This window comes from Andrographis paniculata, unplaced genomic scaffold, assembly GCF_009805555.1.
Source record: "Andrographis paniculata isolate CXL003 unplaced genomic scaffold, ASM980555v1 Contig80END, whole genome shotgun sequence".
NCBI classification, from domain to species: Eukaryota; Viridiplantae; Streptophyta; class Magnoliopsida; order Lamiales; family Acanthaceae; genus Andrographis; species Andrographis paniculata.
In genome coordinates this window covers 3290881-3312967 of record NW_026137618.1, presented here as the reverse complement: position 1 = coordinate 3312967, position 22087 = coordinate 3290881, and the positions used below count along the sequence as shown (strand labels likewise).

The 22087-nt window shown below is 37.4% G+C and overlaps 1 protein-coding gene across 1 annotated transcript; it reads left to right on the top strand.

Annotated features, from left to right (window-relative positions):
* The first annotated feature begins 16936 nt into the window (after positions 1-16936).
* LOC127240946 (exocyst complex component EXO70B1-like) lies at positions 16937-20362 on the top strand. Its single transcript, XM_051259815.1, has one exon. The coding sequence runs from the start codon at positions 17126-17128 to the stop codon at positions 19067-19069; it is 1944 nt and encodes a 647-aa protein (XP_051115772.1). The 5' UTR covers positions 16937-17125; the 3' UTR covers positions 19070-20362.
* The last annotated feature ends 1725 nt before the right edge of the window (positions 20363-22087 follow it).

The window sequence follows — 22087 nt, the reverse complement described above, 5'->3', positions numbered from 1 at the left end:
GAAAGTCCGTGGTCAAATAGACAGGTCGGATGGTCTGCAGTCAGATGGGATGGTTTGCAGTCGGTTGGTCCGCCATCGGTTGAATCGGCCAATACGGAGTTTGGACCAAGCGAAGAAGGTCTGTTAATTAGTCGTCTAATTAAGTGAACAGTAGTTCAGTCGCTTGGTTTGGGCGACCATTGAATCGTCTGGAAAGACCAGAGGGTGGTCGCTTGATTGGGCGACCAAGGAGTCGTTTGGTCTAGCGACCAGTTAGTCTCTGGATTGGTCGTTGGGTTATGCGGTTAGCGAGACGGTTGCCGTAATCGACCAGACGACGTTTCAAAATGTTTCGTTGTGGGCGGTTGACGGCGGTTGCTGGCGACGGTTCCGAAACATCTCTTCTGAGGAATATTTAAGGATTAGGGTCAGCAACTGGCAGAGGATCTTTAATCGACATCAAATTCAAGAAAATTGCATTTGGGGATCACCACTTTATTTTTCAGTCTGTAGTTTTATTTTCCTATTTTATTTATATATCCTACAGTGTTTAGAGATTCCTAATATCAAACACGAAGTATATCAAATTCGGAGATAATTTCTTATTTTCATAATTTACTTTTTTATTGTTGAAAAATTGCATCAACAAATTGGCGACCACAGTGGGAGAAAGGCAAGATTGTTGATCCTACATCAACAGAGAATTTCATACGACTGAGGTCCGGCCGAATCATCAGAAAGATCAATATGACAGGCTCACAACCTCAAGCATCTTCAACACCGGTGGGAGAAACAATTTCACCACCTGCTATGCCGAATGCAGGGGAAGCACCACAAGTACCTACCGATTTGGTGTCTTATGTTCAACAATTGAACAATCAGCAAATTTTGGTCATGCAAAACATGTTGCGTGAGCAGCAAAACCTCATGTTGCGTGAGCAACAAAATTCAATGCAGAACATGTTGGATCAGGCGTTCTCTAAATTCACACTACATTCAAACATGCCTACAGCCTTGTCACCTTCTCGCTTTCAGGCAACTTTTCCAGAATCAACGTTTGCAGGGCCATCATATGTTGATAGTACATTTCCAAGCATCACAACTTTCAACCGAACAGATATAGGGAAGGCCCCTCTAACTTTCCCAGATAATGTTCCTTTGGGACCGAGGGTTGATAATACCCAGCTGAATGAGAGGTTGGGGGCACAAGCTCATAATCCCATCCCAGCCGAGCCAAACGTCCCTAGAGAAGAAAGATTGGGAGATCAGATTCGTAATCCCATCCCAGCCGAGCCAGCCTTCTCTAGGGAAGATTCTGTTCCACCCAGGGTAGATCTGGAGGAGATCGCTCAAGTTTTGCGGGTGCATTTCGGAATGAACCCGCAAACGGTGAATCGACCGGCGTATCAAAGGCCATTTCCAGAGAGAATCATCAATGAGTATCATCTCCCAAGGAATTATCAACCGCCAGACTTTCATGTTTTCTCAGGAGAAGACGGATCCTCCACCATAGAGCATGTGGGTCGGTTCATAGCACAATTATGAGAGTTTGTCGATCTACCACCTGGACAAATACAAACCTGGGAAGGTTTGGAAGCAGCCTTTCATGCAAGGTTCTTTAATCCTCTTCCAACAGTCTCACTCACAGACCTTCTGGAGATCAGGCAAATGCCGGAGGAGACCGCCTATCAATTCATAGAGCGGATACGATTAATAAAGGGGCGTTGCCCGACAATCATTGAGGAGAGCGAGATGACCAATTTGGTGGTCCGAAATATGCATACACAACTGCGGGAGGCTTTAACGGCCCAAGACGTTTAAGATCTGACCAGTTTAGCATCCAAGGCAGGGAGATTAGAATCTTTTTTCAGAGAAAACGATCACGACTTCTGTCAGGGGGAGGTGCTGAAGAAATGGTAGTGCAAGATCGACCAACGCGCAGGCCAGCACCAGTCCGCGATAAATGGAGGTCGGGTTCAACGTAGCCTCGAAAGATGGAGGTCGGATCTGAGGCTGATGTGGCCTCGGTTGATAGCCTGTTAACTTCTAAACATTATGAGAAATGACGCTTAGGAGTCTTGCGGATAAGGCAAGTGTTACGCACAAATAATAATAATAATAATAATAATAATAATAATAATAATAATAATAATAATAATAATAATAATAATAATAATAATAATAATAATGATAGCAGGATCTTAAAGGAAGTTAGGATACGAAGTTGGATGGAAAAGAAGAAAATATGCACTCAGGTCGGTTGGTCCGCGGTTGGTTGATCAGGTCGGTTGGTCCGCAGTCGGATAAGCAGATCAGAAGGTCCGCGGTCGGACAGGCAGGTCGAAAGGTCCGCGGTCGGACATGCCGGTCGGTTGGTCCTCGATCGGATAGGCAGGTCAGAAAGTCCGTGGTCGGATAGGCAGGTCGGAAGGTCCGCGGTCGGATAGGTAGGTCGGAAAGTCCGTGGTCAAATAGACAGGTCGGATGGTCTGCAGTCGGATGGGATGGTTTGTAGTCGGTTGGTTCACAGTCGGTTGGTCCGCTATCGGTTGAATCGGCCAATACGGAGTTTGGACCAAGCGAAGAAGGTCTGTTAATTAGTCGCCTAATTAAGTGAACAGTAGTTCAGTCGCTTGGTTGGGGCAACCATTGAATCGTCTGGAAAGACCAGAGGGTGGTCGCTTGATTGGGCGACCAAGGAGTCGTTTGGTCTAGCGACCAGTTAGTCTCTGGATTGGTTGGTTAGGTTATGCGGTTGGTGAGACGATTGCCGTAACTGGCCAGACGACGTTTAAAAACGTTTCGTTGTGGGCGGTTGACGGCGGTTGCTAGCGACGGTTCCGAAACATCTCTTCTGAGGAATATATAAGGATTGGGGTCAGCAACTGGTAGAGGATCTTCAATCGACATCAAATTCAAGAGAATTGCCTTTGGGGATCACCACTTTATTTTTCAGTCTGTAGTTTTATTTTCCTATTTTATTTATATATCCTACAGTGTTTAGAGATTCCTAATCTCAGGCACTAAATATATCAAATTCGAAGATAATTTCTTATTTTCGGATTTTACTTTTTTATTGTTGAAAAATTGCATCAACAATTAGTAATATATTAATTGGGTCCGGGTCCATGTAGGGTCCATCCTTGAACCCGAGACCCAATCCGGACCTGATAAAGGTACACAATACCCGACCCGGATCCGAACCCGATATTCGACTAATTGTACCCGATCTCAAATAAATGGATCGGGTCCGGATTGGATCTATCCTGATCTATTGTCATTTCTATTGTTGATTGTCATTGTTAATGAATTCCTTAGTTTTTATAGTCCGTGAGAGGTTTAAACTTCACTTGCATAACTTTCATGTATCTTTAATACTTTGTTCACATTACTATCGAAATCCCTTAATTCATGAATCATCAATCATTTAAAGATCACAACTTATGTACTTCCAAACTCCTTGAATGATTTGGCAACGGCTGAAAACCCTGGGGTTATTAAATTCTCCATCACTCACCTTCTTCAATGAATCCCTTCACTACTTAATAACTTCTCATTCTATTATTTTCGACAGCCCTTACGTTTTTTTCTCCAATTCATGGGCTTCATAAGCTTCTCTTAGGCTAGCTTTCTTATTCTTGGGTTTTTCCACCCAATATTGGGCTTAACTTCTCACTTGGGCCTCCGCTAAACTGGGCCTCTTGTCACTGGTTGACAATTCTGTCCTAGATTCTCGGCCCATCCCATGTGTACGAGTCCTTATACGGTATTTTGATGGTCTATGCCTTGGTGTAAGTATGTATTTTGCATTTATCTCTCATATTGCATGGTATACCCAAACTTCTTGCACACAGAGGACAATTGATCTAGGTATTTCGATTTTCAGGCACATTACATATGGTATTAGAGCTGCCTTGGCGGTTGTGACAATCAAAACAAACTGTTCGAGTTTTGCTCTGCGGGAGAGCATTGATGGTGGCACGTCACGGATGAGTATGTCCAAAAGAAGATGGACATTTTAGAAGAAGTGGGTCATTAAGGGAAGGAGTACACTGAAGGGTATCGTTGCGCCAAGGAAGAAAAGTTTTGTTCGTGCAGAAAGAACCACATTAAGGACGATCTTTGCATGAAAATATACAAATCGAAACAAGTTGTGTTTCAAAGTGTGCGGAGATGAGCGGCAGAAAGGGCTACATATGGGTCAGCTATGGAAAATTTCACTGACATTCAGTGTGCACAAAGGGTTTACAAAAAAAGGTCGACGGATTGACATTTAAAGGCATGTCAAAGGTGCAAGAATCAACGTTAATACACTTAAGTAGCATCACACGATGGGTTTTGCAACTTGAAATGAGGTAGTATTGTCACAGATTGACATTTCACCCCAAGTTCTCGACTATAGTCCGTCCCATTGTGCAAGCCCTTTGTCCCTATGCAGTGGATGGATGACCTATGTCTTGGTGCAGATATGTGTTCCGTATAAATCTCTCATATTGCATGATATACCCAGACTTGTTATGCATATGGAATGGCTGGTCTGGGCCCTAAAGCGGGCGGAGCCTAGGCCCCGAGCATGTCGGCTTTCGGGCACATTATACTTTTTTTTCAATTGAGCTCTTCCTTCATCTTAGATTTTTAGGCCCAACCCCCCCCCCCCCCTCCTAAAAAAATATCTGGATGGATTGGACATCCAAAAACTCCAATATTTTTGTAAGAAGCTCTTTACCGAATCACCTTTAACGGTGGAACATAAAACTAAGAAACTTTATTGGAAGCAGGATTTCTTCTCTATCCTTGCGGACTGATATTAGCACCATTTTTGCCACTTTCGGACTTGAATGGAAGTTTATATGCTCCTATATTTGATTATGTTTGTGGCTCTCTCTTTCAGTTGTGTTTTTTTTTCACTTTCTTTTCTTCTATGCTCAAATCCGTCTTCCAGTTTTTCTTCCTACACAAAACTAAGCATTTTCTTCTCCTTGTTTGAAACAAGTTAGAATTAAGGCGCTTCGAAAGCTGTTTGATGGATTGGTGGAAAAGCATGGTAAATGAAGTTCCATTGGATGGGTGATATCCATTTTTCACCATTTGGGTCACCTTTCAGGAGCGAAAAATCCTCAGTTATCACCCGCTCTTCAGCGGATTTGAGCATCCATTTTTTCTTCTCTAAACTACCTTATGAAAACGGAAACTATTAAAAAATTTCTTATCGTGCAATAAATTCAGCAATATCTTTATTGGTTTTAGCAATCTAATATTCTTTCTGATAGGACAACTCCTTAAGTTGGTCCTCCCATTTTTGGATAAACTGAATGTCATTAATCATCCCATCGTAAATCAACCTTTATGTGAATTTTGAATCCCTTCGTAGTAAGATTATATTCCTTCAAAATTTTGGAATCTTCAACAAGGGGATCCATCTGAAAAGATGATGTTGGTGTTGAGAGGGGATGTTAAAAGAAGCAACACCACATCAAAATTTATTTTTTATATTTATCCTCAATTTATTTATTCCTGTTTTTTTTTTGTTTGACTTGATATTGTGTCAGTTTTGAGTTTGTTCCTATTTTGTTAGCATTGGGTCCCTTTAGTGGGTATATTTGGTCCATCGTGTCTTCAAGGAGTTGATCACTCTATAAGTATATTTCTCCCCTTGTTTTATTTTTTAACAATAAGAACTTTAGTTGCGTAATTTAGCATAAAAACCTATCTGCATTTATCTGCCTTGGTATATTCTTAATCTAGTGTGTAAACTTCGCATTTGAATGTTTAACAATCTGGTATCAGAGCCAAATATGTCTGATCTTCAAATAGTTGGAGGAATCAAGAAGCTTAACAACAATAATTATAATACATGGGCAACATGTATGATGTCGTACTTGCAAGGGCAAGATCTCTAGAAGGTGGTGAAGGGAAATGAGATTAAGAAACCAGAAGATGATGAGAACGGTTTGCTGCGGAAGTGGAAAATAAAGGCTGGAAAGGCCATGTTTTCCTTGAAGACCACGGTTGAAGATGATGTGCTGGAGCATAGTCGGGATGCCGAAACTCCAAGTGATGCGTGGGAAACGTTGGCTATCCTTTTCTCTAAGAGGAATGATATGCGATTGCAATTGCTTAAGAGTGAGTTATTGTCGATTGCACAACGTGACACATCAATCACTCAATACTTTCACAAGGTGAAGTCAATCTTCCGTGAGATTTCAGAACTCGATCCTGAAAATCCAATTGGGGAAACCAGAATGAAAAGAATAATAATCCATGGTTTGCGACCGGACTTCAGGGGCTTCATTGCTGCAGTACAAGGATGGCCTACTCAACCATCACTTGTTGAATTCGAGAACCTTCTTGCTGGTCAAGAAGCATTGGCTATCCAAATGGGAGAAGCTTCATTGAAGGACAATGAAGAAGCACTCTATGCCAATAAAATCAAAATGAGCTCCAAGAAATTTTCAGTTGATGGATCAAATATGACAATAAGAAGAAACATTTTCTAAATGAGGGAAGCTCACATCAAGAAGCTTCGAAAAATTGGCCTGGAAGAAATAAATTTGAAGGAAAATGCTACAATTGCGGAAAGAAGGGGCACATGGCAAAGAACTGTTGGTCGAAGAAAAAGAATGTGGAAAGTAATATTGCTGCATCTAAAATTGAAGAAGAATGGGATGTTGATGCGTGTTTCGTTAGAGAAGTGGAGACGGCTTTCACAGCAACATCAAATGCATGCGATTGTGAGATCGATTGGATTGTCGATTTTGGGTGCTCAAATCACATGACTGGAGACAAAGAAAAGTTAGTCAACTTATCAGACTACAAAGGAAGCCGAGTTGTAGTGACAACGGATAACACAAAGTTGCCGATAGCTCACGTTGGTGATACTACAGTTCCCTCCCAACATAATACAAACCAGGTATCACTGAAAGGAGTATATCATGTCCCAGGCATGAAAAAGAATCTCATATTAGTGGCACAATTTACATCTTCAGGTCATTTTGTATTGTTTGGACCAAATGATGTAAAAATGTATTGCAATGTCAGTGTCTCTGGAGAACTTGTTATGGAGGGGTGTCGACGAGAATCAGTGTATGTTATGTCTGTAGAAACTGCGTATATTGACAAGGCAATGTCAAATTAAACTGTTGAGTTGTGGCATATGCGTCTAGGTCATGTTAACTACTCCAAGCTAGATATGAAGATGAAGAAATCAATGGTAAGAGGACTTCCCTAACTTGAATTGAAGGCAAATATTGTGTGCGAAGAGTGTCAATATGGCAAAGCACATCAGCTCCCATATGAAGAGTCGAAATTCAAAGCAAAGAAGCCACTGGAATTAATACATAGATGTATTTGGACCTGCCAAACAAGCCTTAATCAGCGGGATGAAGTACATTATGACATTTATTGATGATTTTTCTGGATGCATGTGGGTTTTATGAAGGACAAATCTGAAACATTTCCTAAGTTCAGATTTTTCAAGGAAGAAGTGGAAGCAGACACAAAGAGCAAAATTGGATGCTTGCGAAGTGACAACGGATGAGAATATATATATGAGGACTTCCTAAAATTCCTTCAACACTGTCAAATTCGCCGACAAATTACGTATGCATACACACCACAACAAAACGGAATTGCAGAGAGAAAGAATCGACATTTGGCTGAAATTTTTCGAAGCATGCTCCATGGAAAGAATGTGCTAGGATGGTTTTGGGCGGAAGCAATAAGGACTGCAGCCTATGTGATCAATCGGCTTCCTCAACAAAAGTTAAGTTTCATTTCACTCTTTGATATTCTATGGAACACCAAACCTACGGTTAATTATTTTTGTGTGTTTGGTTGTGTTTGTTATGTGTTTATACCTGAGAACTTACGCAGTAAGATTGACAAAAAGGCTGCTAGATGTATCTTTGTTGGGTATGATAGTCAAAGAAAAGGGTGGAAATGTTGTGATCCTAGAAGAGGAAAGTGCTATACATCACAAAATGTTGTGTTCGATGAAGCATCTTCTTGGTGGTCATCTAAAGAGAAGGAATTATCAGATTCTGCAAGCTTTAAAAATCAGGTGGAGTCCACGCAAGTTCAGCTCATCTCAACTGAAGCCATAAAATTTGATAATGATGGTGACATGGAAGAAATTCAACCACAAAGCCCATGGCAGACTGGAGTATATCACCAATCAAGTTTAAAAGACGTGGCTGATAAAGAGGAAGCACCACCCTCGCTTTGAAGATCAACAAGACCTTGGAATCCGAATCCCAAGTATGCAAACACTGTAATAATAGAAGAAGATGCAGATGAGCCAACAACCTTTAAAGAAGCAGCTTCAAATCCTGTGTGGATTAAGGCAATGGAAGAAGAAATTGATGCCTTGAAAAGACATCAGACTTGGGAAACTGTGCCAAAACCAACAGGTTTAACACAGATCTCGTGTAAATGGATCTTCAAAATCAAGCGTCGAGCAGATGGGTCAATTGATAAACATAAAGCTCGGTTGGTTGCTCGAGGATTTTCTCAGCAATATGGACTCGATTATGATGAAACATTCAGCCCGGTTGCTAAACTTACAACAGTTCGGGTCTTGTTAGCACTTGCGGCTTATAAAGGTTGGAACTTGTGGCAAATGGATGTGAAGAACGCATTTCTTCATAGTGAACTCGACAAGGATATCTACATGAATCAACCAAAAGGCTTTGAAGAGAAAATCCATCCAGAACACGTCTGCAAGCTTCGAAAAGCACTTTATGGTTTGAAGCAAGCACCAAGAGCTTGGTACGGGAAAATTGCTGAATTTCTAGTCTTTTGTGGTTTTTCTCTAACGCCTTCAGATCCTAGCCTGTTTGTTAAAGCTAATGGACAAGGACTAGCCATTGTGCTGGTATATGTCGATGATTTAATCATTACATGTGACTTAGAAGAAGAAATCCAACAAAAAAAATGAGAACTTGGTAATACGCTTTCATATGAAAGAGCTGGGACAATTAAAATACTTTCTAGGTCTTGAGATTGATTATACAGATCAAGGAATATTTCTCCATCAACAGAAATACTCCATTGATTTGCTGAAAAAAATTGGGATGTTTGAGTGCAAGCCTTGTTCCACTTCGATTGAAGAAAATGCAAATTTTTGCAAACAGGATGGAAGACAGCTAGAAGATGCAACAATGTATCAGAAATTGGTTGGCAGCCTAATCTACTTGACCTTGACACATCCAGATATCTCTTTTGCAGTTGGGGTGATAAGCCGATACATGCAAGATCCAATGAAACCTCATATGGATGTTGTTCGGAAAATATTGAGATATATAAAGCATTCAATAGGCAATGGTATCTTGTATGGAAAAGGTAAAAATTGCACTATTGTGGGATTTTGCGATGCTGACTTTGCATGTGATTATGAAACTAGACGATCAACTACTGGATTTGTCTTCAAACTTGGGCTGTTGCAATTTCATGGAGCAGCAAGAGGCAGCTGATGGTGTCATTGTCAACAACGGAGGCTGAGTATAAGGTGTAGCATTTGCAGCTCAAGAAAGTGCTTGGCTGGTGGAACTCATGAAAAACCTGCATCAAAACATTGATTATACAGTGCCCTTATATTGTGATAATCAACCAACACTCAAGCTGGCAGAAAATCCGTGTTTTCATGCAAGATCAAAACATATGGAGGTGCAGTATTATTTCATAAGAGAAAAGGTTCTGAAAGGAGAAGTGGATTTTAGGTACATCAACACTGAATATTAAGAAGCAGATATGTTCATAAAAGGACTGTGCAGAAAGAAGCTTGAAGACTTTTGTGGACGTATAGGCATGGTTGACAAAGGTGATGTTGGTGTTGAAATGGGATGTTAAAAGAAGCAACACCACATCAAAATTTATTTTTTATATTTATCCTCAGTTTATTTATTCTCTGTTTTTGTTTGACTTGGTATTGTGTCAGTTTCGAGTTTGTTCCTATTTTGTTAGCATTAGTTCCCTTTAGTGGGTATATTTGGTCCATCGTGTCTTCAAGGAGTTGGTCACTCTATAAGTATCTTTCTCCATTTGTTTTATTTTTTAACAAGAAGAACTTTAGTTGCGTAATTTAGCAAAAAAACCTCTCTGCATTTATCTGGCTTGGTGTGTTCTTAATCTAGTGTGTAAGCTTCGCATTTGAATGTTTAACATCAACTCCTTTAAAAAACAATCCTAGTATCACAGCTACATCTAACACGTCAGACAATAATACCCCAAATAGGAATGAAAGCATTGATCTTTGAACTCCATAAACAAAATAAGGCTTTGGCCATGAGATTACCATGGGGGATAGATTCAGAAAATAAATATAACATATCACGAATCCCTAGGTACGCCACCGCTCATAAAAAAAATGGACCTAATCTATCCACCCATGATTTGAACTCCAACAGTATCACCAGGAAAATGGAATATTCTAAAAGGGAAACCATCAAGCTTAAACCAAGGAGACGAGCGAACATAAGCTTACCCTCCACAAGGATGTTGTCAAAACCCTTGGGCAACATATTGCTATCCTCCTCAAAAGATGGAAGCCTTATGTCAGCTGTTGAGGAGAACCTGGACTGCTCCATTCACGGCTGCCACGGTATTTTGACTGGCCCGAACCATCAGTCTGCACTTAGACATTGAAATTCCTTTGAGGCTCGCATGCCTCGCTTGGAAACTTTCTCCTTTTAAATACGTTGAGCTCTCCTGAACTGCCACCGGTAGATAAATGTCGACCGACGCGAAAAAGAAAAAAAGAGGGAAGGGCGAACATGGGGGAGAAGCCTCTAGGGTTTGTGAAATCGAAAGTGTGAGAATGGGAGATTTTGCAAATAAAAAGATTTTTCTTATTCTCAAAATGAATGATGAGAAACCCTAATGTGAAAAATCATAAGTAACCTAACATAGATGAATTTTTATTTTCTGATAAGGATAATCTAAACCTCGCCCGCACTAGGTGATATGAAGTATCAAGGGTCTAACAAAATTATCAGGACTAAAAATTAATTTTATTCAGATAATCTTGTGAGGGCATTTGTACACATTAGAAGATAAAAGCTCAAAGCCAACCAAATGTAAATGTTGTAGTCAAAAGTCCAAAACAAGCAATCCCATGGCTCAGTAGCTTACTGGGCTAGTCTAGTCCTGTAGTAGCGTATAGGAATGAGTCTAGATGTAAACTTGATCAGGAGGTGACGTGGGGGTTGTTTTGTAGTGTGGAAGTTGAGATCTTTGTGGATAAGACATAAAGAGGAAAAAAAATTATTCAAAAGGTCAAATACAGATTGTGGATCAACTTCCAACGGATTTGAGATTCAATTGAGGCAACATTCCGGAGATTCCAAATTACGCACATTCTTTCTTTCCAGCATAATTGTTTTTTTTTTTTTTGTCAAATTTCTCTAGCACTTCAGAGTTTTTCATGTTGTTTTTGTTATATTTCTTGCATATTTCAATATAGATTTTAGCTTTTATTTTTCAATTTTCTAGCATTTATTTTATATTATCGACCTAAATTATTGTCTTTTTTCCGTGTTATTCACAAAATTATCGCGGAATAGCCCGGATCAGTACTTGGGGAGACCGAGAAACCCTACGTACAAATTTATTCTGATAGGCCCTTTCAATTAGACTATCATGGTGATTTTTTATGACAATAAAAACATTATAGAACATTAGAGATAATACTAGAACTTGTACATAAATGTAGTATTTGAGAGTTGGTAGATGGTAAAACCTTGTGGAAGATTGTAGAAGCCCTAGAATATTCTAGAGGCAAATCTTAGCCGTTGGATCAATTTGATCTTGATTATCCATTGGTGGTTTGAGTTGTATATAAAGAGAGAAACTCGTTATTTTAAAATGATCAAGTTGAGAGCTATAAACAATCTTTCCCTCACTAGCTTCCTCTCTCTAGAATTTAGCTAGTGTTATTGTTCGCATTCTTGAATGTTCTTGAGGAGTTTGGAGAAAAACTGTATTAGCAACCTCTAAGTGTCCGAGAAGTTCTTAGGCCGCATATAAGGTGTTCAAAGAATCATCAAGCGGTCTGTGACACTACCCATGGCCCGGTGGACTGGTTACTCCATTCGAAGCGTGAGGCTTGTGGACTTTGCAATATTTTGATTTGACCGTATTGTAACTAGCCCTAACCATGGTGCCTGTTATCGTTCTAGGTAGCACCTTGGTTGGCGGATTTTAGGTTAGCCCCACGACCATTTCTTAGGGGTGATCCCCTTTGTGAACTAGTATTTATCGGACCTCTCGAATGCCTTCTTGGTGAGAACATTGCTCCTTTTGCTACGGGGCTCCCACCTATAGTTCAGTTAGCATTCTAACCGGTACTTCTAGAACCAACCTTCATTTCATTTTATCGATTTTGAAACAACTCATGTCCAATGGCATGTTTCAGAACATCAACTAATTGGGGGATCTCTCGTAGGCTTCGTCTCTAATACTTACCTGGAAGCATTGGCTAATGCTCATTTTAATCATTGCAGACATGGCGTCGGCCTACGTAACTTCTCATTCGGATATAATTCTAGGTTGCCGGTTTTTTTCACCCCTGTGACTTCTAGATCCACTGGTTGTGATGTTACCTCAAATCTGCTACTACGGCTGGTCCATTGTATTTGTCACCCGACAATCTTTCCATTATGTAAATGCATACACCTTCGGACAAAGTCCCACTGAACGTGCCAATTGTTGATTCAGAAATTTACTAGTTCCAAGACCCCTTAAATGAGTATGCGTCCAGATCAAGCTATTTGCGTTAGCTAAAGGATTAGCTAACTTGAGTCTCAAAGACACTTCAAAGAGCTATTCTGAATCTTAAGATAATAAGTCAACCTAGATGTACTTCTGCGACTTGAGCAATAGAGATGCTAGCCTCATGCTGGCACTTGGGTGTTCCATATAGGATTTCAGTGTGAAAATAAATAAATAAATAAGACTAAATAGAAAGTAAACAAAAAGAATACCGAGTTATTCTAATTATCGAGAGGTGTTTTTTACCGTTGCTTTCAAGCTTATTTATACATAGGTTAGACAAAACAAAATAATCTAACAATCCCTAAACATAAGGGATTATCTAAAAATAAAAATCTTTATAAAAATAAGGATAATACTCTAACGTAACCATGAGATGAGAATGAAAAATTGATGGATAAAATCAATGGATCATTCCGTGCATATAAGCTTTGGTCTTAGAATGTTTGTGTCCATTTATGCAGTTTACTCTATGCTCTCTTTTACGAATTTCTCTTTAATGCATTTGAGTGGGAGTGGTCTTCTTAAGTTTGACTCAGACCTAATGAATTTCGGCCAATTGATGATGCGATGGGGCCATTTTTTTGGCTCGTTGGATTAGGCCCAACATAATGATAATATAACCAAATTGGTGGTTTAGTGTCTTTGTTGACTTTGTAAATATATTTTTAATATAAATCTAAAAAATAATACTCCCTCTGTCTCAATACAATAGTCTTGTTTACTATTTTTGTCTGTCCCAAAATAATAGTCTTATTTTATTAAATAACCATATCACCATAAAACTACCCCTATTTTTTCATTTTTATTACACAATTGCCACTACTTTTTACACTAATACACTCGCAAGGGCAAAAACGTCTTTTATTCATACTTTTTATCCACTACCAATATAATATCAATATTCCTTAAATCCCGTGTCCAACCCAATTAAGACTATATTTATGGGACGGAGGGAGTACTACTTTCGTTCGGCTCTAAGGGTTTGATTTACTTTTTGCGTGTTAATCTTTGAATATTAATTATTATATGAAGCGTAATACAAATTAAGAGAAAATAGCAAAAATACTTCTATTAGTGTCTTATAATACTATTATAATAACATTTGTGCAAAAAATTATACAAATATAATGATATTTTTAATGTTAATACAATAACAAAAAGATAAATAAGACCCTTAGAGCCGCACAAAAAGATAAATAAGACCATTAGAGCCGCACGGAGGGAGTAATATTTATGTAATAATAATAAAATGAATGTGATTTTATAATGATGTTATTTATGGTCATGCAACAATTTCTTTCGAACAATAAACAAATAAATATAGTAACTTTTATGGTGCATTGTCTTTTGAATTGATTTAAGTTTTTTTTTTTTTATAAAATAATCATAATGTTTTTTTTTTTTTATGAAAAAAAATTATTTTATCTGATAGAGCATTATATTCAAAACAATATATATATATATCTTGCTTGGCTTTTTTTTTCTTAAATTTTACTATTAGATTCTAATTTTAGAAAAATTAAATTAGAAAAATATAATATCACATTGAATATTATTAAAATAGAAAATTTAAATCAAAAGTTTTCAATCAAACCCAAAAAAAAATTTGTGGGTGTGTGTGTCCTTTTTTTTATTTTGGATATTATTTTTAAGTTTGAATTTCAAATAGTTGTTTAATAGAATATAAACTAAGTATAAATATAAAATTAATTTTTAATGTAATATAAAAAATAAAATAAAATTTTAATTTGATATTGTTTAATAAAAAATTCTAAATAAATAGTAAAACATAAATAAAAAACCTTACAAACAAACACATCCAAATAAAATATGTGAACTCGTGACCATTAAGTAATGCATTCAAACTTTCGACACCTTCAGATCCACTTGACACACATGGTTCGTCTAGTGTGACTTACTTTGTTGGGCCTAATTTGCAGGGTATTAGGTTAGACTGGGGTTTACTCAAATCGCACTCGACCAATAGTGACTACAAATTTTCACGTTAATAAAAAAAAAAAAAAACCAAATATGCTTTTGAAGATTAGAATTAAATTTAGCTTAATTAATATTCTTGTAAAAAAATTTTTTTTTTAAAAAAATTATAAAAACAAAAATAATATAAAGTTTAGGTCAAAATACAAATTAAACATACTCCTAACTTAAATGACCCCAACTTTTTTTTTTTTTTATAATTATTATTTAAAGGAAAAATTATTTATAATTTATTTATAATTTAAAAATTTTGCACCATAATTTTTTATAATTTTTTTAAATAATAAATGGGAATGATGCAAAATTTCGATTATAAATATTTTTTCTTATTTTTAAATACCCTCTCGGTTTATTTTATAAGTATATATTTAATCAAAGTTTAGAAAATATTATATTTTAACGATAATTATATATATATATATATTGTAATATTCCACCAATCTATGCGTTTACTTTTTGCATGTTAATATTTAAATATTAATTATTATATCAAAACATAGTACAAATCAAGAAAAAACGACAAAAATATTTCTATTGGTGTCTTGTAATATCAATGTAATGACATTTGTATAAAAAATTATACAAATATAAGAATATTTTTAATGTTAAAAATAATAACGCCAAATACAAATAAATAAATTGCGGTAGACAAAGGTAGTATATCAAATCGAATAAATAAATTGATGCCAGTGCAAAAACACTCTGATGATGATGGATGACCCTATACAGTTCGATGCCACAGGCAGCCCAAGAGTTTGTAGCGATATATGCTCGTGGGCCTGTCTAGAGCACTGACTCAGCTGGCTTGGTACGGCTTGGACGAAGGATGGTGGATAAAGAGGTTGAAATGTTTAAAGAAAAATCATAGATAGAATAAAGATTTCAAAATAAACAAGCAATATTAAAATAGGCAGAACATAACACACGACATTCATCATTTTTTCATTATTTTATTTTTATTTTTCTTTTGAGTATATTTTTTGTACTCTTTTATTAAAAAATATCATTAATTTTTTATAGTTTCTTCAATTAATTTTCACTTTTTTTTTTCAATATTTTCATTGCATTATTAGCTTTATTTTTTAGCTTCTTGTATGTTAATTGTTCGGATATCGTGAGATTATTCAGATCTTTTTTCGAGGAGATTAGAGAATTTTACAATTACTTTAATTTTGACAGACTTTTTCGATCGAATCCCCTGGAAACGTAATTTTTTTTTAACAATGTATATGTACATATAAGTATATATTTGTAATATATAATGAACTTCGTATTTACTATATTTAGGCCATCTCCAACCCTGCGCCATTGGCATATTTGGCGTTGGTCCAACGTCAATTTTGGTGTTGCAATGTAGCAACGCCATTTTTTTGCATTGTATTATTTTATTTATTTATTTTTTAATTTTTAAAATTATAAATTTGATTTTTAAATTTAAATTTTATTTTTTAAATTTTTTTAAAATTTTATTTTAAATTATAAAAATAAAAAAAATTGTTTAAAATAATAGGAAAATTGAATATTTGAGGAATAATAGTGAAAAGTAGAGTTATGGTTAAAGTAAAATTTCTGTAGCAACTGCATATTTAGAGTTAAAACTAGATAAATGAAGTTGATAGTTTGGAGATGACATTAGTAAATATATAGCGTGTGTTTGTTTTATGTATAATTGAAAGTATATTAATTTTTTTTGAAAGTGTATTAATTTTTCTTAAAAAATATGTTGGAAAAAAATACACCCATATATTCAGTTTGGACAACAAAAATAACAAAATATGAAAGTACTATCATTCAAATTTGTTTTTATTTTTTATTTTTATTATTATTAAATGCATTTTTATTTTTTAGTAAAAGAATATCATTTTTACTATTTTTTTTTACTTTAAAAAGTAAAATTTTTTAACCTTTTACTTATTTGTTTTTTTACATTTGTATTCTACATATCACACAATTAAATAAAGGAGAGAATATAATATTAAATATTTTACTTTTTTTTATCCTATAAAAAATTATTTATTATTTTATTTTAATTCCTAGTCATTTTTTATTTTATATTTCTAAAATTACGTTATAAAAAACAAAGCGAGGAACTAATTACGAAACAAAAGAAAATATTAAAATATTAAAAAAATATAAAAAAATATCTAAAAAACGCTGCAAATACACGGACAGACACACATCCCAAAATTTCACAATCGGTCAGTCAAAATCAAAATGAAAATCAATCAACTAAACTAGAGTAGAGAAATGGGAAGACATAGATGCTTCCTTCCATAACCATTCATCACTTTCTCTGCAAAATCCACAATCACTTCCGCTGATTTCGTCCCCTAAATCCAAATTTCGACAACCCTAACCCCCAAATCTACACTGCACCACGACCATGGCCGCCACCATCGACGGCCACGACAAGGTCTTGGCCACCGCCCAGAAGATCGTCCAGTCGCTCAACAACACCTCCGACGCCGAGGACATGCTCTTAATCCTCTCCAACTTCGACAACCGCCTCTCCGCCCTGTCATCCTTCGTCGACAACCCCCCCGCCGCCGATGCAGCCGGCGCTTCCCGCTCCTCCGCCGTGGATCCTCAATTCGAAGCCGCCGAGCAGATAATTCTAACCGATGCCGATACGCCCTCGCTTTCGGACGATTACTTACCCGCCGTCGATGAGATCATCCGGCTGACCGAGGAATTGAATCTCGGCTCCGTCGACGCCGGGAAAGACGTCGTCGACCGTGCGGAGAACGCGCTGCAGCTCGCTATGACTCGATTGGAGGACGAGTTCCGCCACCTGCTCGTGAGGAACACCGTTCCCCTTGACCCCGACCGTCTCCATCGATCCTCCAATTCTTCAACCGCCGCCTCCATGTCAATCGCTACCGCTGAGTTCTTCAACGAGGAGGTTGGTGAAACCCTAGAAAATATGAGCAGCATCCGTCTCAGCCACCGCCGCCGCGGTGTTAGCGGCGCAAGCTTTGGCGGCGACGGGATGCCCATCGAACTGATCCATCAGGACGCCGTGATTGATCTGAACGAGATCGCCGATCGAATGATCCGATCTGGATATGAGAAGGAGTGCTGCCAGGTCTACTGCACCGTCCGCCGCGATGCTCTCGATGAATGTATGTCTATTCTCGGGGTCGAAAAATTCAGCATTGAGGAAATTCAGAAGATCGATTGGCCAACATTGGATGAAAAAATGAAGAAATGGATTCAAGCTGTCAAAGTTGTAATCCGTGGTCTTTTATCCAGTGAGAAATACCTCTGCGAGCAGATTTTCAGCACTTCTGATTTGATCAAGGAGGTCTGTTTTCTAGAGACATCCAAAGGTTGTGTGATGCAGCTCTTGAACTTCGGGGAGGCAGTGGCGATCGGAAGAAAATCTGCGGAGAGGCTGTTTCGAATTCTTGATATGTACGACGCCTTAGCTCAGGGTTTACCCAATTTGCAGTCGATGTTTATGGACGAGGATGCAGGGGACATGGTGTGCAATGAAGCCAAGGCCGTGTTAGAAGCATTGGGGGAGGCTGCAATTGGAACTCTCGTGGAGTTCGAGAATGCAGTTCAAGGAGAAGCTTCTAAAAAGCCAACACAGAACGGTGAGATTCACCCACTGTCTCGCTACGTGATGAATTATGTGAAATTGCTCGTGGATTATAGTGATACACTCAATTTGTTGCTGGAGAATACAAATGTCGAAAACACTGATGGTTTGGATGTGGACGCCGTGTCTCCAATCGCGCGCAGGTTGTTGGCGCTGATCACCTCATTGGAATCGAATATGGAAGACAAGTCCAAAATGTACGATGATTTGGGAATGCATTACATCTTTTTGATGAACAATATACTCTACATTGTGCAGAAAGTGAAAGACTCTGAACTGAGGAATCTTTTAGGGGATAATTGGGTTAAAAAACGTCGAGGGCAGATTCGGCAGTATGCTACGCAGTACCTCAGGGCATCGTGGAGCAGAGTGTTGACTTGCTTGAAGGACGAAGGAATCGGTGGGAGCTCGAACAATGTGTCTAGGGTTGCTTTGAAGGAGAGGTTTAAGAATTTCAATGCTTGTTTTGAGGATATCTATAGGGTCCAGACGGCTTGGAAGGTCCCGGATCCTCAACTTCGCGAGGAGCTTAGGATTTCCATTTCCGAGAAAGTGATTCCTGCGTATAGGTCCTTCCTAGGAAGGTTTGGCAGCCAGCTGGAAGGTGGGAGGCACGTGGGAAAATACATAAAATATACGCCAGAGGATTTAGAGAATTATTTGTTGGATCTTTTCGAAGGGACGCCCCTTATTCTGCATCATATGAGAAGAAAAAGTACGTAAACATGTGCGGGCATCTGGTTCTTGATCGGTATGGTTTGTTTGTTTCTTTGTTTGTTTGTTCATTCTGGTATTGGATTGGTAACATACTTTTCTCTCATGGTTTAAATTTTGCTGAGCATGAATATTTAGTTGAATATATCCTAATCGACAATTTCGTTTATACTGCAATAGATTTGTGCATATAAGAGGTTTCATCGATGTTCGGCTGAATATGCTTCGAGTTCAGTGTTGGATTTGGTATTATTATGCTGACTGGTGCATGCATTATTACTGTGCAATTATACGAACCTGACACTTTAGAATAGATCTGTTTCGATGGATATAGGGAGATGTTCTCGATATGGAGATATGTCAGTGAAATGTTCAGTTCTCCAATATTGTCGCTCGTGCTTTTGGTAGTAGGCAAGTCTAGAATTGCATTATGTTTGTTTAACGACATTCTCACCTAAAAGTCTAAACTAGTAGGAAAATATATAATTAGTTAGATATTATGGGCATGGATCAAGTCCTGGTCCGGTCAAGTCAGTATAGAGCTGATTTGACGAGACTAACATATGTTATACAGGTATAGTAAAAAATATGTTATATTATAACTCAATATATGTTGCAGTATCTGTAAATATATGCTGGTCATGTGTATGACATATACTCTGATCTAATCCAATCCAATCCAATCAGCGTATGTTGACTTCTCCGGATCAACATAGGATCCTCCTTCACAACATGAACCTTACACGAGGACATTTTTTCGCAAAAGAGGACAGTGGGACTCGAACACGGACAGACCTTTATATGAAAGCGGGAAGTCTTGTGTTTGTGTCCCAACATGAGGTTTCGTTTACGAGTCTCGTCGCCCTCTTTCGTAAAGAAATTGTCAACGTGCAAGGTTCATGTATGGGATGATTGACTTTATCATGGTTTGTCTCCTTGGATATTATTAACTTATAACCTTAGTTGTGTGTGGCTTGGTTTTTATCACCCTCTTTTGGTAGTTTGTGACGACGTTGTATCATAAGAGGCAGCACATATATAACTAACTTTTCCACAGTTTCTGGAATCTGCCCAGACAAACTAATAGGACGATCGTGCATATGTTTGTCTAGTTGTGGGTGGGTCATTGTGTGTTTTAGCTTCAGAATATTCCGACACTGAATCTTGTCTGCAATTGCCTTGTCTCCAAATCGTTGAGCAAGTTGTTAACAGCATGTAATTACCGACCACTAGACTTTCATTACACCTTGAGAATGTAGTCCTTAGACCAACTTGTTATAATAAAAAACCTTACTTTTTTTTGTCCCAGTGGGTAAGAAAATTAGTATAATATTTGTCATTTTATTTGTTACATTTACAAAAGTTATATACAAACAGGCTACGAGTTTTATGAACCAATGCATATTTGTTTGAGTTTTTTTTTTTTTTTTTTTGTTTAAATTATAAAATGTTTTTTTATATAAAAAAATGATATAATATCAAAGTTTCCAAAATTGCGCCCGATATATAATATATAAAAAGACAAGAACTTCACAATCAAGTTACAATACATTTTTAGGTTGCGGTTACGGTGCTAGACTCATATTCAGCATTGTGCAGCACACATGTACTTAATAAATAGGACACGCTAATGTTAGTAACAACATATTTATATTAATATAATACAAGCATAACATATAAATTAATAGCACACAGATAATTAGCAAATAACACACGGTAATGTCAGTGACAACACATTATTTATGTTCATATAATACAAACACATCACCTGATATGCTCATACAGCACATGCATGAGTTTATTTCAGCACATTATATATACTTGTACAACACACACCGTGTTATTTTTAATAAAGACTTGTACTTTTTTTTTATTATTTTATGGATGTTGATTTGATTTTTTCAAATCAGTACCGTAACCTTCTCCACATTTCTAACATAGTTTCACTTATTAATATATTGATAAGAATATTTAATTTTAAGTAAACCGGGCCAGATTTGGGGTGCGTTGTTTTGGATAAGTTTGGAAAGATTGGGTTTGGATTTGGTTTGTAATTGAAATTTAGGTTGTGCTTGAAATTTTATGTTTCTTTTGATTTATAGGTTTTGTTGGGATTTGAAGGGTTTTGATACGTATTGATTTGATATGTAAAAAAATAATGATATAAAATGTGTATTATATTTGTTGGGTAACGAAGAAAGACGTGAGCTGGAACACGTATACAGTAAGAGGCCAACACTCCTCCGAGTTTAATGGCAGCGGAAATAGGAAACCACAAGGGGTTTACACTTCGGAAACACGTGGTATTGTTCCGTGGTTATAACTCTTGTGTGTGTCACAGATACTTGCCTATGTCTGGCTAAGATCAAACATAAAACAAACAACACACAAGATTTGTTAACCTAATTTGGTGTAATTATCTACATCTGGGGGATTCCAATCCAGGAGACGTCCACTAAACCTATCACCAGGTATACAAGGGACTCAATGACTCAACAAACACGGACCCTAAGCTATCCTCTCCTATAGTCTTCTTTACATCGCAATGTACAAGAAACTAGGGATTACACCGTAGTTCTAATCCTAGCAGACTACCAGTCTAACTGAGAGTAAGCAGGTACAAGTTGATCTTCTTCTCCTATTGGAAATCCTTTTTCTCCTTCTTCAGATGAGCTTCAAATCTCCATGAAAGCTCGTATTCTTCTTCAGATCAAGGAGTAGTGAAAACGAAAAGATTGAGAGAAAATACTCTTTTTCTCACTAGATTTTTCACTCTGTTTTTCACTCTCACATCACAAGACTGTTTCACAGTCTGTTTATACAAACACATTGTCTCAATGCAGTATTTGACTAACCAATGTTGGGGGTATTAAATGCGCCACCACAAACTTACAACATTGTTTTGTCTTATTCCTGAACATTCTCCTATGTTTGACAGTTCATATCTTGACAAAACCTGTGCAAAATTGTTACAAACAGACAATACAAAAAGTCTTCAACAACAGTCTGCTGCATTCCATATTTGGG

What these genes read in the sequence shown, in the direction of transcription:
- LOC127240946 (XM_051259815.1), top strand. Translation starts at nt 17,126, where the DNA reads ATGGCCGCCACCATCGACGGCCACGACAAGGTCTTGGCCACCGCCCAG.